The following is a 16,469-nucleotide window of genomic DNA, read 5'->3' on the forward strand; positions in this document are numbered from 1 at the left end:
CAAAGCAAACAGCTTTTTAACAGAGAAATCAGAGGCGTGAGGAAGCAATGCTGGTTTTAACTATGCAGTGACCAAATATATTTACTACTAAACAGGCTTCTATCTTTACCATGTGGTGCAAAATTAAGAACTGTCTCCTTAACAAACCTGAGCACAGAATTTCCTTTAAATTATATACTAATCTAAATGAACAAATCTACTTTTTGGGAGAAGAAACTTTTTACCACTCTACCACCTGAAAACACGCTATAAAGTACGTGTTTTTCTTTTTGTTTTTCTGCTGATTTCAATCGGTTTCTAGTCTTGAAATCACCATGACGTTGTAAAGTAATCAGCAGAGACTCCAGGAAGTAAAACAGATACAATAACACAAAAAACCCTTTCTCCATCTAATGAAAATACCAAGATACACATCTGAAAACAAATATTCCACCACGAGAACACAAAACAAGTTAGCCAAAAGCACAAAACAAGACACTAGCTAAAACAGAGACTCATGTATATCATGCTGCCATAAAGAATAAAGAGCATGCTACAATGTATTATCAGTGCATATTCATTCATCTGTAATGTATTAAACAGGTAAGTACATGCAGAGAATTTAGTATGAAGTTTAAAGTCAGAAACAGAAGATTAGTGAGGCTGAATTTGAAAGGAATTATTTATTATTTCAACACAGATGCAGACCTGGGCAAAGTATTATTTGGAAATAATTGTTGGTGTAATCTAAACTGTGATTTGACTGTCAACTACTTTGTTACGTTCAACTGACAATTCTGTTCGATGGTTTTTGCATTATTTGAAAATTTAAAAACCTGTCTCAGAAATTGAGCAGACACCTAATACGAGCAAAAGATCTTTTTCCAAGAAATACCGTTTGACCCAGGCTTGAATAGGTGGTACATTTGGTGTGAGAAGGAAAACCTGCTCGATGCTTTTACCTTGTAAGGTCTTGGTTTGCTTCCAGCTCCTTTGAAGAACGGTCGACGATTCTTCACCGCCTCAGTCGCCGTGTCGTCTGGCAGCGACCCACCATCTTGAGCAGCATCATCTCCAAAAAAAACGTACACAAAGGTAAGACACAATTCTGACTCTGCTGGTCGGTTTGAAACACAAATATTCTCACAAAGTGTTTGACTGAATGAAAAATGTGGACAGATTCTCAAACACTGGGCTTGTACAATACAAACAGCAGTTCAGGCTACTTTGTAAAGGGTGAATCCGCATTTTCAAACTGTGTTTTTTTTAGCTCATTATCTTTGGTGGGCAATTTTCCTGATGCTCATTGTGAATTTATTTAATCTGCAACACATTACAGGGACCTTTGCAATCTCCAGCACATGACAGCCATTTGATCCATTACTTTGGGTACTGGTTAATGTTGAAACATTCAGTGTAAACAGACCAAAAACACCAATTTGCTAAGCAACATTACGTCACAAATAAGACTTGCAATCATGTTCAGATACATAATATGTCTACATGATGAACTGTTTTCTCTCCAAACCAGTGGACAACTCAGAATCGTTCACTGAGCTTAAAATGGCAGGACGAACCCTTCAGTTTATCTTATTTTCTGTCTTTTTAAGAGGCTCTCCAATGTTTCAGTTCAGTCTTAGCAGAAAAAATCCAGTCCCTCAGGCTAAGAAAATGGGACTGGAACTACTGGCTGCTTCATTTGTCTTGACATTTGTTATCTGCTCTTAAGGAATATTAAAGTTAACGTGATTTGTGATGTGGATGTCGGTAATTTAATATGTAGAACGTCTATGATAGATCAACAGAATGCTACAACAGATGACGCTTCAAGCAAACCATCTGCAAAAATACAGTGACCTTTGAGTCACAGAAACAAAGCTTCAGTTACCTTGGTTGCCGGCCGCAGCTACATTTGGCTTGACTGCTGATTTATCTGCCTTGTCTTCCTGTTGTTGTTCTTCCTCCTCCTCCTCCTCCTCCTCAGATTCAGATTTAAGTAGGCTGCTGTAAGAGCGCGGTGTGATGTTACGCAGGGACTCCTTCCTGACTCCAAGCGCCATTGTGGATGATCCTTCACCTCCGTACTTCCAGTTCGTATCATCGCTGCTTGACATGGAGCCTGACAAGCGCCTCGCCTGGGCTGAGAAAAGGAAGGCTTATGATTAATTATGTACACAAAATGCATATATAGATGTACTGCCTTTATTCTTTTTAATTAAGCGAATCAATTAGTACAAACTCCAAGAAAGAAATATTCATTCAGGGATAAAAAAAGAGAACGGGACCTTTGTGTAATAAGAGACATACCTTTTAACGGCCTGATAATGCGCTCGAGCTTTGCTTTTTCAATCCGCTCACACTTTTTATATCTAAGGGGAAGACGAAATGGCAAAATGTAATTATCCGTTCAAAGTAAAGTTCATGTGTACACCATCTATAAATGTGTTTAACTGTAAGAGTCGACTTGCCTTCATTAACGGGATTGTTTAAAATGTGTTACTGGAAAGAAATGAAAAGTATTTTCATGTTTCATGTACAAAAACTCTTCAACTAAAAGGTAAGCAGTATTTTAGGCACCAATTAAACATTTCAGGATGTGACTTAGCACTACAAAACTTAGGTTTTTGAGTCCCAAATTGAAATGATTTTCCCCAAACATGTTAGCTGGAAGATTTGTACGGCTGAACTTATGCTTATTTTCATTTTAGTGAGCATTAAATGACTGTGTGGTAAACATGAACGTATGTCTAACATTAGTGTAAAGACTGGAACGAGGCAAACAGCTAGTCTGGTTATCAAAAGGAGACTCCAAGAAGTTACATCGCTTAAACGGTAACTAATATAAAACCACAACAAGCCAGATTTAGTTGTTTACAAAACAGAACATGCCAATTTGTATGCTTTACAGATGTTGTAGGTGGATATTGGATGGACAGCTGTTTCTTACTGTTTGTGGTTGTGTTATATTGATCTATTTATCTAACTCTGGTAAAAAAACAAACAAAAAAAAACACATATTTTCCTAAAAGCCTGACGCAATTGTTAAAGGTAACAAGCAAACAAATACACAGCTTAGACATCTGCTTGCTAAGAATAACGTTTCAGTGGCAAAGCAGGAAAAAAGCCAAGATAATCACATTTATTTGAAAAGTTGATTCACTTATGCTGCTAGTTCTGTGAGGGATTTCTGTGGCAAAAATTGCAAATGCCTTTCAAATATTTACTAAAGCTTCATCAAAAGCTCGCCACTGTGTGAGAAACATCCATGCAACATCCTGCAATCCTGAACAGCAAAACAATTCACCAACCTTCCTGCAAAATAAGCTGAATGATAATCGGAATTTGTGATCGGTTTAACTTACACGCAGCACTGTCGCTTGGTGTTGGGCCCCCCAAATTTGGGCTTATCCAGGCAGTTCATACACTTTGCACAGTCCTCCTCCACCAAACAGCCTTTGCAGCGTCCACAGCGCCGGGAACGGATTCCTCCAGGCGCGTACCGACTCAGCATCTTCCGTTTTCTGAACCTGTGGCTCCTCCCCCTCCCTCTCCTCCTGCGCTGGATGTTTTCCTGAGAGACAATCCACTGGGCCCTGCCCTTATCAGAGATGTCATCGTCATCATCTGCCACATCTGCGGGCAAGAGACGGAGCGAATGGGTAAAGGAGCCACAGCGCACGTTTGAGTCATCAGTACGTACATGTGATGAGGGGGGCAACAACTGTGGATGCCAGAACGTACTACTCAGTCTGCTGGAGACGTTACAGATCTAACTGCTGTGACTGGAGATGATTATATGCGCATTTACTGGACTTTTTGTCCAATAAGTAAGCTTGGTTTCCACAGCTACACGTTACTGTTTGTCTTAAGTGTTGGAAATCTATAGATGCACTAAGATAAAGTTAAATCAAAATCTGTTACTGGTGGAAACTCGCTTACCAAATCCTTCTGAACATTAATGACATCCTCTTGAATCCCCCAGTGGAAGTATTTTCATGTCAGCTGGCACAAAGCAACCTCAGACTTCAGATAAAATGTACACATGGGTTGCTGTAATTTAAAATAACTACTGCATCTGGAATACCCTTGTGACAGGATCCCTTTTTGCTCTTGGCACTAGATGTGTTCAGTGAGTCTGTTTGTCAAACAGCACTTCCTCACCTCATACTGAGTGATGCTCACTTGACCAGTGTTGGGTAAAGCTTTCCAACAGCGGTGGCTAATCTGTGTGTGACAAAAGATATTTTTGCTGGCAAATATTTTAGTTACAACTACATTGAGCTAACAAAGCAGTTTTTCTGCTCATTTGCCAAAGATAACAAAATTGTGCGCTTGAACACTTTTTAAATTTTTTTAGAGTGTGTGTTTATAATTGCAGGAGCTACTCAGTTTGAAAGAATATTGTAACTTGTCAGTGTTTTCAATGACACACTAGCAGCTTTGCCAAACAAATAAAACGCCATAAATAAATCTGAACCTGGATAACACTGATGAAACATTCACGATGAATTGGACTGAAAGACAGTTAACCTACCTGAGAACATGGTTACATTCAGTATCAAGCCAATCAATTATACTACAGTCAGTCTGTGAATTAATTCATAATCCTGACTATTCTAGGTTGTGGTAATGTCAGCTACACAGAGGCAACAGCTGATGCTGCACACTTTTGAATACAGGGGGTCCTCAACTTAAGTTGAACTTCCGTTCCTACGGTGTGACGTAAGTAGATTTTTGTCTTAAGTCAGAACTCCAGCGAAAACGTAAGCAAAGCCGTTACCCGCATCATGATATCAATCAGTTCATCAGAAAAGTCATGAATACCAACGACTTTTATGCACGTATGAATCATTTTACAGGAAGATAACAGAATATTGTAACCGACTGATGGTGTTGTTGATGTTTCAATGTTTATTGTTCAGTTCCAGATTTACCTAATGCCAGTGAACGTGTCATGTTTAGTTAGCTCACCTCTGATTGGCTGAGTGTCAGCAGTAGAGAGAGCTGGGAACAGCGGCAAATTCTGGAGCTAAGTCATCTGGTTTTTGTAATTATTTTGCCGTTGACTACGGCCACAGTAGCCTGTGTGAAGGTTTAATAAACGACCAGAGAACCAGATAAAGTCTCACTCATTCATCACAGAGGGTCGCTACAACATGCTGACCTGTTTTTACAACTTGGCTGATGTTCGTTGGTGTTTTGCCTTGTTCAGAGCATCTCATTACATCTAATTTTACTTCCATGCAGATGACTTTACTTTTCTTTGAAGCACTGCCATCAGAAGAGTCTGGCTTATGCTTGGGACGCCAAGCATAAGCCATTGAGGGGCAAAAAGTTAGTGAATGTAGCACAATTCAAGGTGGTGTACAACCGGAGAATGTAAACAAAGCCGTCTTATAGCGCCACATGACGACGTATTCGTCCACTCTGCTTGTCAACTAGTTCCATGTAACCAGTTCCAAAACGCAGTTGGTCGAGGACGCCGTAAACCGAGGACCCCCTGTATGCTGCTGAGACAAGTCACCTATGTTTAGACAGTACATTTAAAACAACACAAGTTTACCCATTTATGTTGTGTTAATGTAAGCTGTATAGATGTAATAGGTCCGCACAGTATGTCAAAGCATAAATAACATATTGAGACTATTTTGTAAAGATGGCAAATTGAGCCACAATTTCAATGAAAATGATCCATTTTTCCCATTTCCTTCACACTGAATAAAACCCAACAAAAAAAAAAAACAAGGAGAAAATTATAATCATCACATTTTACCTGTATCAACAAACTGCTGCAATTTGATTACTGTACTTGGCCATATTGCAATTCCAGTGATATTTTTGATTAATTGTGCAGCCCCTGGATGCAGGTCTCTGAACTGGTCAGTGAAGTGTTCAGCTTTAACACTTAGAAAATCAATTTTACAATATTACCAGCCAAAGTATCAAAGTGCAACAGAAAATAAATAAATTGTTTTGCTTTTTCTTTCAGCCGGACTGATAAAGGATTTCTGAGCCAGATAAACACACGTGGAAAAAATCCCCTTACCCCCCTCCCCACACACACACACACACACACACACACACACACACACACACACACACACACACACACACACACACACACACACACACACACACACACACACACACACACACACACACACACACACACACACACACACACACACACACACACACACACACACACACACACACACACACACACACACACCCCCTAAAAAATACAATTTTTTCATAGAGAAAGTGCAAACCAAAATCTGCCTGTCAATACTGTCCTTTGATCAAACATTTCCTAACTGTGGTATTCATGTACTCATGATTTATCTGCAAGCAGATACCCACACACTAAAACAAGCACAATGAGACGATGCCGGCCGCCTGACTGATTTATTGGTCAGGCTCCATCATTAAATCATTTTCTCCGTCATTAAATCATTTCTCCCAGCAGTATACAATAACATCTAATGACATACTTAAGCAAATTAATGCAAGCTCGACCTGAATAAGTGTCAGAATGGATGGATGATGGATGAGGAATGATATAGAGGCTGTGCAGCAGGACGAAACCATAAACTAATTGACGCCTCAGGTTGGGCCTTTATCTTATTCATGTATTCATCTATTCTGTCATTGTAACTGTGTGTCCTTCAATCATGTGTAATGTTGTGTAATTACTTAATTATGTGTACTTTGTGCCGTCTTCCACCGGCTGTTGTTGTGTATCTACATATTAGCTTGCTTTGTAGAGTTAAAGTCAAACATTTATGCATGATGGTGCCGACTGAAACTCCACAAAAAAGGATTAAAACAGCACAATGCACTGTCACAACAATCCTCCTTTTAGCTTAGAAGCGCATCTTCCAACAACCCAGGATCACATTTAGGAACATTTACACTAACTTTACTGCCAACAGGCAACAGAATATTGTGAAATATGAAACTTCTGTAAATTAAATTCGACTTTAATCCTGTCGGACATAAGACTTTAATACCGTTGATGTTTTTTTTGTTGCCGCTGTTGAAAAAACTGGACCCATAAATACTTTTAAACTGAAAGTCCTCATTGGTTGAGAGCTCCCCTTTTGTGTTTTGTATCTGACATCGCAAACAGATTATTTGACAAGCAAATTAAATAAAATTTACATATGATTTACTATTAAAAACAAATAACAGTACACATTTAAATAATTGCATCCCGTCACTAACAAAATCTACATGGTGGGTAAAATACGCTGATTTGAATTCTGATTTAATTTGTGTAAAAATCAGTCAGTTCTCAGCTAAACTCACGGCACATACAGAGTGCAATGCCAGCAAATCTCCATTCTGATTTTAAAAACAGAAACAACACATGGGTATGGACGGTACCTTCGGCTGCAGGAGAGCAGGTGATGCCTTCTCTCTCATGAAGCGGCAGAGCGCTGAGTCTGGGAATATCATCTGGCACCATGGCACGAGGCTGCCCCAAAGCCACTGCCGCCGCCCGACACACATGTTTGATTCTCGGACCACCAAGCGGCTGCTCCTGCACAAACACACAGATGTTAAGAGTGGAAATACTTAGATTATGACAATTCATGGAAATATTGATGATAAATAAACCTTATACTGTTATCTAGCCCCTTGACTATGCTTCAATATGTACAAATATAAGTACAAAGTATAAAAACAAATCAGGGCCCGACTCATATGGATTTTTTGAGGCTGATGTCGATTCCGATATTTGGCAGAAAAAAATTACGCTAACCGAATAATCAGCCGATTAATTTTAAAAAATCTAAAATGAATAAAATCACTTATTTTTGGTCTCTTAACACTTTCAACAACAAAGATAAGAATTACAGGTAGAATATTTTACTGTTTTACAATACTCTGTCCTTCAATATTTGTTAAACTTTACAACAGAAAGGAATTTTCAAGCACAAAAACATGCAACAAAGCATTAAACCTCTGGGAAATTATACAACTTCAAAAAAGAGTCAATCTATAAATGAGTTATGAAATACATCCTGTCTTGAACTTTTTGTTGCTGCAAATTAGAGGTAGGTTAAATATATGCTGTACAAAATCAATATAATAAGTGAAGTTACTGGTAAAACATTATTTATGTAGCCCTTTGATGCCTTGTAACATTAAATCACATTTTCTCCACTCAGCTACTGGCTGTAGTTTACTTCTGTACGTTACTGAGAAGGTGGCGGTGAGGACTGAATTTAGTCAGAGCGTTGCACTGTTGGACAAGATAAGATAAGATAATCTTTTATTACTCCCCATGTCAGGGGAAATTTCCCGTGTTACAGCATACAGTGACCAACAATAAACAACAATATAGTTATAATCATAATAATATTTACAATATGCACAAGAGTGAAGGATGGAAAAAGTGGCTTATGGAATGATGTGAAGAGCAAGAAAATTAAAAAGTGCAAAGACATCATTCTGCGCGACTCTGACACTTAACAGCATTTACTGTTTTATGAGAAATTAAAAATCAGAAAAAGTCCGGCCTATGATGACTATTTTGAAAAGGGCTATAATCGGCCGATAAATCGGTTGGGCCCTAGACAAGACTGCATTGCTTGGCTTGCTGGGTCGAAAATCTTCTTTTAAAAAACCTCCAGATGGCAGCTTCGATAAAAGCGTGATTGTGTGCAAATTGTGCAAAAAAGAGTTTTCTTATCGCCACAGCACTTCAAGCCGACGGTATCACCTCGATGCAAAACATGTTACTGTTGGCACCAGAGCTAATGCTAGCTACAACAGTCCTGATACAGGCAAACGGTGTAGCCATCCAAAAAAGACCACTTTTCAAGACGTAGAAAGTGTTTGAGTTTAGAAAAAGTCTGAAAAATCGCTATAATTGGACTTTGAGTTTGCAGTAATCTGTGAATGTAAAATGAATGGATGAAAAATGCAGATAAACAGAAATGAAACAAACATTTTGTTGTTTAAGCTTGTAAGTTAATTACAAAGCTTGTAATTATTTGGGCCCCACTATTTATATTACAATCAATGTTTTTATCGATCACTCTTTATTGATTGGTTGTCTGTATTTTAAAGAGCTCCACAACTAAAATTGGACAGGACCTAAACAACAACAAATGAAGTGACCTTCTCCTGCTTGGATTCATTCAGACACAGACAACACAAAAACGCACATTTACAGATTAAAAATGTTACCTGAGGATGACATTCTTTGGGAGTCAAGCCAACTCTTCTCCTTCTTCCACTCACTGGAACACGTGTTTCTCTCGTGCCCAACTATTGGTCCAGACAAGAAAGAGAAACAAGCTTTATGTACGAGATGCTACAATATCATTATGTTGTAGATAAACAGCCAAGGAACATGTAATCTGTCCGACAAGCTCAGACTAAAACAGGAGGATAAGACAAATGTCACATGAGCAAGTCTACTTTCAGTGCAGTGATTCTAGAAGATGTTTGGTCAGCAGTCGTCATCAGTAACAACTATCTACAATGCGCAGTCAAAGCATGGACTTAATGCTTTGCAGTCTTTTATGTCTAATTACGACCATTTTTAAGAGCAGAAAATCGACTCTTACCTGTGATAACTTGAGCTGCTTCTGCTGATCAATCTTGATGAGCTGAACTTTGGCTTTCTTCAGCAGGTGGAGCATCCTCTTATTAGCTCCGCTGAGACCAATTCGAGGGCCGGGCCCGCTGACTTCGGACGCCTCGCGATTCTCCTCAGTCACGATCTCTGCTTTGTCTGTCAAACAGAACAAATAAAGAAACTCTAGTTAGATGATTTAAAAGAAAACTTTTAGAAAATGCTTAATCACACCAATTAAAAACACACCAAAAACTTAAAATGTGAACTACCTTGTTGCAATTTCCAATAAATTCTAAATTGCTACTTTCCTGTCTTTTTCCAATTTGATCTGTCAGACTTTCAAATTCCATTAATAAAAAAAAAATGTCAGATGCTTTTTTTAGTTTAGACAGAATTCAACTGTGTCACCTCGTTAAGAATAATTCAGCAATATCCAGCCACTGCACACCAAGCATTTGTAAAAACACAGGTACAATTAAGCTACAAGATCTTCAGAAAACCTCACTCAGAAGGAACTTATCCTTACTGCTGTTTCCTGTGTCTTCTGGTGGCACCTGCTGGGGCGCCTCCACATCAGTGTTCACCACCACGGCCAGTTTCCTCACAACACCTGGAGAATCCAACTCCTCCATCATGATCTTGGACTTCCGTCTCTTCCTGCCATGAGAGGTCAAACTGTTGCCTTCATCTGTATATTCCTCCTGAATGTCAGGTTGCCCTTTCTTTTTCTCTGCCAGCTTTAAGGTCAGTTTCTTTAGGTTCTTGTAAATCTCCAGGTGGCTCGTGCCTGGACTGGGCGTCGATGAGATTTTTGTCACAGAAGACGGGCTGTCGAACACAGATATCGAGTTACTGTCTGACTGCTGCAGGCTGCCATCATAACCTGACTCGTGCACCGATGGGCTCGACTTTCCGTCCTCCCTCTGTTGACTTTTCAGCCATGTTGACAGGGAGCGCTTTGGAAAGGAGATCATTTCCTCATCCAAGAATCTCTTTGGAGCTTTAATAACGCGGGAAGACCGTGCGCTCATTACAGGGGTGGAGGAGTTGTTGGAGCTCAGCTCACCCTCTGATGGAACAATATTCTGAGCGTCGATCTGCGGCTCATTTCCATCCTGCGTTGGTGTGGCTGGAATGGGTTCTGGTACATAAGCGTAAAAAACACGCCTTGTGCGAATACGACCAATTTTTGGACGTCTGATGTCTGGAATGTTTTTTGATTGCTTCCGCTTGTACCCAAACAAAGACTTGCGTTGATGTCTTTTGCGTGTTTTTTTCTCAGAGGTATCTGTGGCTTTACACTCTAGTGGCATCGCTGCCTCTTCTCCACTCTGAGCACCAGCCTCAGCTCCAGCCTCCGGAGAGGCACCCATTCCTTTTGCTATTCTCTTCCTCTGCCGTTTATGAAAGGACAGAGTGATTGCTTGAGATGTGCGCCTGCCGTGCCTAATTCGAAAACCTCTTGTGCGCTTCACAGATCTCTGTGTCTGGGATTGGTCAGTGTCTGAGTCCTCTGACACCTCGTCTTCTTCTTTGACCGTTCTTGCAGCTTTTTCTATGCCCTTCACTGTTGTCTGAGTGGTCTTACCTACGTCTGAGCCACCAGCTGAGGTAGCGGCGGTTTGGTTTTGCGTGCTGTGTGAATCTGTCGTAGCTCCTGCTTTCCTGATAATGTCGGCTGACGTTGCACTGCTCTGTGTACCTGAGGCCTGGTTGTCTGTTTGTTTGGCTTTTGCAGTGAGAGCTGCCCGCTTCCCATGCAGTTTAATTACCACCTTTGGTATTTCTTTGCCACCCTGGTCTTCTTTACGAACCCTTGGAACAATTTTACCAATTAGAGCTGGTTTTGGGGTCTTGGGCATGATTTTTCCAATAAGAGGCTTCGGCTTCGGTTCTGGCAAATGGTCTGAAGCCTTGAGAGATTTTGCTTGGCTAGATGACGACTGTGGTAAAGTGCCAGAAGTTTTCTGTGGACGAACTGTTGTGGTCCCAAATCCAGTGAAATCTTCCTCCTGGAGAAAAATAAAAAAAGATCTTTAAATAGACAGCTATAATAGTATTTTAAATATGTAGTGATTAGGACAGATCTGTCGTACAACTTCTGCTACACATGATAAATACATTAATAAGTTGCACAACACTGGTTAAAGATGAACTGGAGATAGTAAAAAATATGTAAAATAATCATGTAAATAAAATTATGTACATGGGAATCAAAGTAGCACTGTTATTATTGACTAATATGCAGACTGCTTTCTTTAGCTCAGCAAAAAGTCACAAAATAGTGGAAAATAATGTGTAAAATTTACCAAAGACGAGTGTGATTTGTTCATTCACCTCGTTTCATTTAACCACCAACCACAAAAACAAACAATTGCGTTGATTAAAATATAGCCACGGATTATTTTTCTCTGTGTTCAGTAATCAGTTAATCAAACAATTTTTGAAACTCTGCAGAGAATTCACAAAGCTGAGGTGACACTGGGAATGAAGACAAAAAAACCCCTTCTTTTTCTTGCTCAGTAATAGCATTCAAACAATGATGATGAGAATCTTTTGCAGGCACTAAGATTTCTTTGAGTGTGTTCAGCAGGGATGTCCTTTTCACTGGGATTTCACCTGTTTGTTGTCATAATTACTTGTTAAAGCACTACTTAAGTTCACACAAAAGCAACAACTTCTAACTTCTGTGCTCATTTGACTATCAGATCTTGACAGAAAACTATGATGCAGCATCCGCACTGCTCACTACTCTTACTGCTGTGTTGCATCAGTAAAGTTCTGAGGCATGAAATGAAACCGTTTGTCTTCGGTGTGTAATTCAACTGTAAGTAATGACTTGGCGCATTTTCTCCCAGCGCACATGTGCAATTTTTAGTTGTATACACTGATATCTAATATCGAATCACTGATCACTAATATATCAGAAAATACCCTTAGAAATTTCCTCCATAAAGACAGAGTCATATTTCAATATAGCCACTTACTGAAAATGTACACTCACACTCTCTTTACAATCAGAACCTTTAAACACACACTCAGCCTCCAGCATCCTCGAATCCGGGTACCTGTACCGCAGTCGATCAAAAGCCGCCCTCAACTTGAATTCCAATTACTCACATCCATCTTCACATTCAAAGTAACGACTCCACAGATTTGTCAGCAGTAAAACCCCTCTAATGATGATGCCTATTCCATCGCACATGAGTGTGTGGCTCTCCAGTTGAGCAGCACCCACAAGCTTTAGCATGAGCCATGTGACTGTGTTACAGTCCACTCTAAAAGGATTGCATCAGTGAAGCCCGACTGATGTCAGATACTAAAGCTCCTGTGTTGGAGATTAAATAATATTATTAGATTGAACATGGCAGTATATCACTGCAACCATCCTGCCTGGGTGGGGCTATAAAGGAGACCACTACAGGAGGGAATGATACCTTACACTGAAAGTATGAACACTATGAGAGATGTGTCCTTTCTATTTACCCACTACCTGTGTATTATTTATGATTTTTCCTGCAAAAAGTGCACAGCGGTGTAGTTTTAAATATGTAAAAACTCCAGCAACACTTTAGTGGAAGGAACAAATGCACAGTGAGAACACTGCACTTCAGCTTGTGGCTTTAATCAGGATCATCCGATGCAGGATCTAAGTATGGGGAATTGTTTTTAGGGTCTCTACAACGATTTTCTTACTGAATGTTTTAGCCAGTTCTTAATAATAAAGCAAATAGAAGTTGGCAGCACTTTATGAGTGTAACCAATGCTATGCCTAATAATCAATATGACCTGAATTCAAGCAAATCTATATATGACAACTGGAGGCTAAAGTGGACAGCAGTTATTTTTGTCAAAGCCACTGAAAGTAATGTGAGTTTGCCTGCACAAGTTACGGTGTAGCATATTACTAGTCATCATTAACTTAAATATAACTAATGAAAGGAAAAGGGGGTGATAAATGTTTTGCAAACAAATACTTTGCAAATTTAGGTTTGAATAAAGATCCTGCACGAATACAATGTAGTTCCTGGTTCAGCTTTTGTTAATTAAAACGCGGAGGTAACGTTTGTTTTGCTCCCTGTTGCATCCTAAGCCTGCGTCCAGCACACCGAGCAGTCAGCTGACAGCTCCAACGTGGAGACTGTGATCCCCACGTTAGCAGCAGCAGCAGCGACGTTTTAACTACGACAAGATTAGCAGCCACAGGATGTCAGCACAGGGTGGGAACTTCAAGTCACCAAACCGAATCGGGGGATGAACAAACAAAGACAGCTCCTGGTTTCCACAACAAAACGCGTCCATGGGCGCTATCGTGCCGCCAAAGTTTCCGCCTAATGTCCCTTTCATGCAAACAAACTCAGCTGGGCACTGATCTCTGTGTGCGTTTAAACTTACAGCAGCGATATTTCAAAACAGACAATAAATCGTTAATTATTATGTACAGAAGTTATCACACTAAAAGATTTACTTCTCAACGCTATCTGAGGCATTTCCTGCAAGCAAACGCCTGTTTGGGGTTAGTGTTTGGAAGCTAAGTTGCCGCTAATGAGCTGTACGGCAGCTACAATGCTCTTTGTAAATAACAAATACATATTTAAACGTCCATGAAAGGAAACAGGCTTTTTAAATTCCATTTAAGAGCACAGTTTCCCCTCTAGCTGCCATGCCACAGTTAGCTTACTCACCTCTTCACTGCTGCTGGAGTCGAACCCCGCATCTCTCTGCCGACTGTGCTTCTCCGTCACCCCGAGCAGGCGCAGCAGAGATGGGTCCTCGCTCAACGCCAGGCCGATGTTTACGGGCCTGGGCCCTACGGCACCCACCTCGCCGTCGTCCGAGCCCAACCTTCCGCGTCTGGTACGTTTCTCCGACCGCAGCCTGCTGCGGGCCGTGCACGGTCGACCCGGGAAGCGAGCCCGGGCCGGTTGCTGGGTGCTGAGGCCCGCGACGGCAGCGGGAGATGATAATCCGCCTCCTGATGCCGCCATTATTTACTACAACAACACGGACGCCGCGCGGGCAGAGCGAGACTGCAGCGATGTGAGAGCCAAGATGGACTGCTCCGAGGCGAAGGCGCGAGATAGAAAGCAGCACCGGTGCATCATGGGAAAACGAACTGAGACTGAACGAAGGCGAAACGACAGTCTGGACGACGCCGCTTGTGCGGAGCAGATTTCTCTTCATACAAAGCGTAAATGTTTGGATTATTTTCCAGTATGAACTAAAGCTTGAAGACTCCAGACCGTCTTCAGAACATTTATATAAGCAAAACTCGCTGTCTTAACGAAAAACACGCCTACATTCAAAAGTAAGTAAGCAGTAATTAAGTTAGCAACAAAATTCATTTGAAGTACCAACTCTAAATGTAGGAATTCTGCAACATAGTCGCATATTTTATGAAATAATATATGTTTTGCATGTAAATCTGCAGCATAACTAATCATCTATTCTAACTAGGTCAGTATATAATTGAGGGGCTTTTGAAGCCCAGGGGAGATATCTTGCATACATTTTATCAAAAGTAAAACAGGTTTACCAAAATATGTTTATAAATAACTTTCAATTTTAATTTTACTCAATTGTAAAGATAATATTTTAAAGAATCTTTCTGTAAAAATATGTGGTGTTTGTTTATGGGCGGCCATGTTGATTTTAGGCCTGAAAACAGCAAAAATGTCAACTATGTTACAAAAAGTCTCGCAATTATAAATTGACCCATATAACTTATTTGGAATTTTATGTTTATTTGCGTGCTGTCATGCAGGTTGTGTTTGTTTTCCTTTTTTTTGGACGCTAGTCGAAAATTAGCCAGTGACTAACTCTGGTACACTTAAAGAAATGATTCATTAATTTATACCATCCCTTTTTAAAATATATTTTTAAATAAAAAAGAAATGAGTAACAAAGTAAAGCAATAATCTAGGAGTGTAAAACATATAATGTTGTTGTATAAAACAGAATAAAATTGAAATACTTGATTAAAGCACTTCAGTAACTGCTACTTGCTCCCACTGGATGATACAGACAAAACTCACCGAATCATTTTTCTCAGTGATAAAACAGCATTTCAAAAAAGTCTGTGAACAAAAGCAAAATAAATGACCACATATCAAGTCAATTTTTCTGTCTTTTTTTTTTTTTTTTTTTTTTTTACAGTTTTAAGCAGTATTTGCTTAGTATCAAAGCAGACTTTGCGGCTCCAACTTCTAAAATGTGACTTTTGCTGCTTTCTGTTTTCTATGATACTAAACTAAATATAAGTGCATTTTGCACACTTCTTTCGATGAAAAATGCTTTCATTTTCTCTGCCCGTTTTCTGATTATATTTTGTTAAGACTTAGTTCTTCTGTGCAAGTGTCACATTTATGAGTTTTCCTGAAAATAAAACAGTTTAGGTAAATATAAAACATTCCCACGATTAAGAGACAATTAGCTTGATATTCCACAATGAATTCAAAACATTTCAGGTAGAATAGAGGTAATAAGGACAGCAAAAAAAGGTCTTGATTTCACATTAAACATACAGCAATCAGGCATAACATTTTTACCGCCTGCCTAATATTGTGTTGGTCCTCCTTATGTGGTCAAAATCAAACTTGTTCCACTGCATCCTACTTGATCAGAAAGGGGTCTATGAAGCTTGGAGGGGAAATCAACATCCTGGGTGATTGTCATGTTCCCCAAAATGTTCCTGACTGATGTTTTTGCGATGTGGTGGGGTGGGTTTTCCTGCAGGGGTAGGTGAGTGATGTTTAGGATTGCTGTTTGCATGAGATAGTGCGCTTGTTCTGGGTTTATTTGGGTGTCTAAGTCTCATCAATATGGATGCCAAAATCCAAGGTTTTCCAGCAGAACATCACATAAAACCAACACAATCGATGCTATTCCCTGTTGT

General features: G+C 39.9%; 1 protein-coding gene across 3 annotated transcripts in view; it reads right to left on the reverse strand.

Moving 5' to 3' along the window:
* kmt2ba (lysine (K)-specific methyltransferase 2Ba) overlaps positions 1 to 14,879 on the reverse strand; it is a 34,659-nt gene extending 19,780 nt beyond the window's left edge. The window contains exons 1-9 of one of the 3 annotated variants that reach the window (XM_022217396.2): positions 14,260 to 14,879; positions 10,101 to 11,586; positions 9,564 to 9,730; positions 9,181 to 9,261; positions 7,369 to 7,525; positions 3,342 to 3,612; positions 2,287 to 2,348; positions 1,868 to 2,119; positions 942 to 1,051 (exon numbers count right to left, since the gene is read on the reverse strand). In XM_022217396.2, coding sequence (XP_022073088.2) covers positions 942 to 1,051; positions 1,868 to 2,119; positions 2,287 to 2,348; positions 3,342 to 3,612; positions 7,369 to 7,525; positions 9,181 to 9,261; positions 9,564 to 9,730; positions 10,101 to 11,586; positions 14,260 to 14,562 — 2,889 coding nt within the window. In that variant the 5' untranslated portion in view covers positions 14,563 to 14,879. Of the gene's footprint in view, positions 1 to 941; positions 1,052 to 1,867; positions 2,120 to 2,286; positions 2,349 to 3,341; positions 3,613 to 4,140; positions 4,210 to 7,368; positions 7,526 to 9,180; positions 9,262 to 9,563; positions 9,731 to 10,100; positions 11,587 to 14,259 lie in introns of those variants that run through there. The other 2 variants (XM_022217398.2, XM_022217399.2) reach the window with 2 other exon arrangements.
* Positions 14,880 to 16,469: the final 1,590 nt, after the last annotated feature.

Source organism: Acanthochromis polyacanthus, chromosome 11, assembly GCF_021347895.1.
Source record: "Acanthochromis polyacanthus isolate Apoly-LR-REF ecotype Palm Island chromosome 11, KAUST_Apoly_ChrSc, whole genome shotgun sequence".
NCBI lineage: Eukaryota > Metazoa > Chordata > Actinopteri > Pomacentridae > Acanthochromis > Acanthochromis polyacanthus.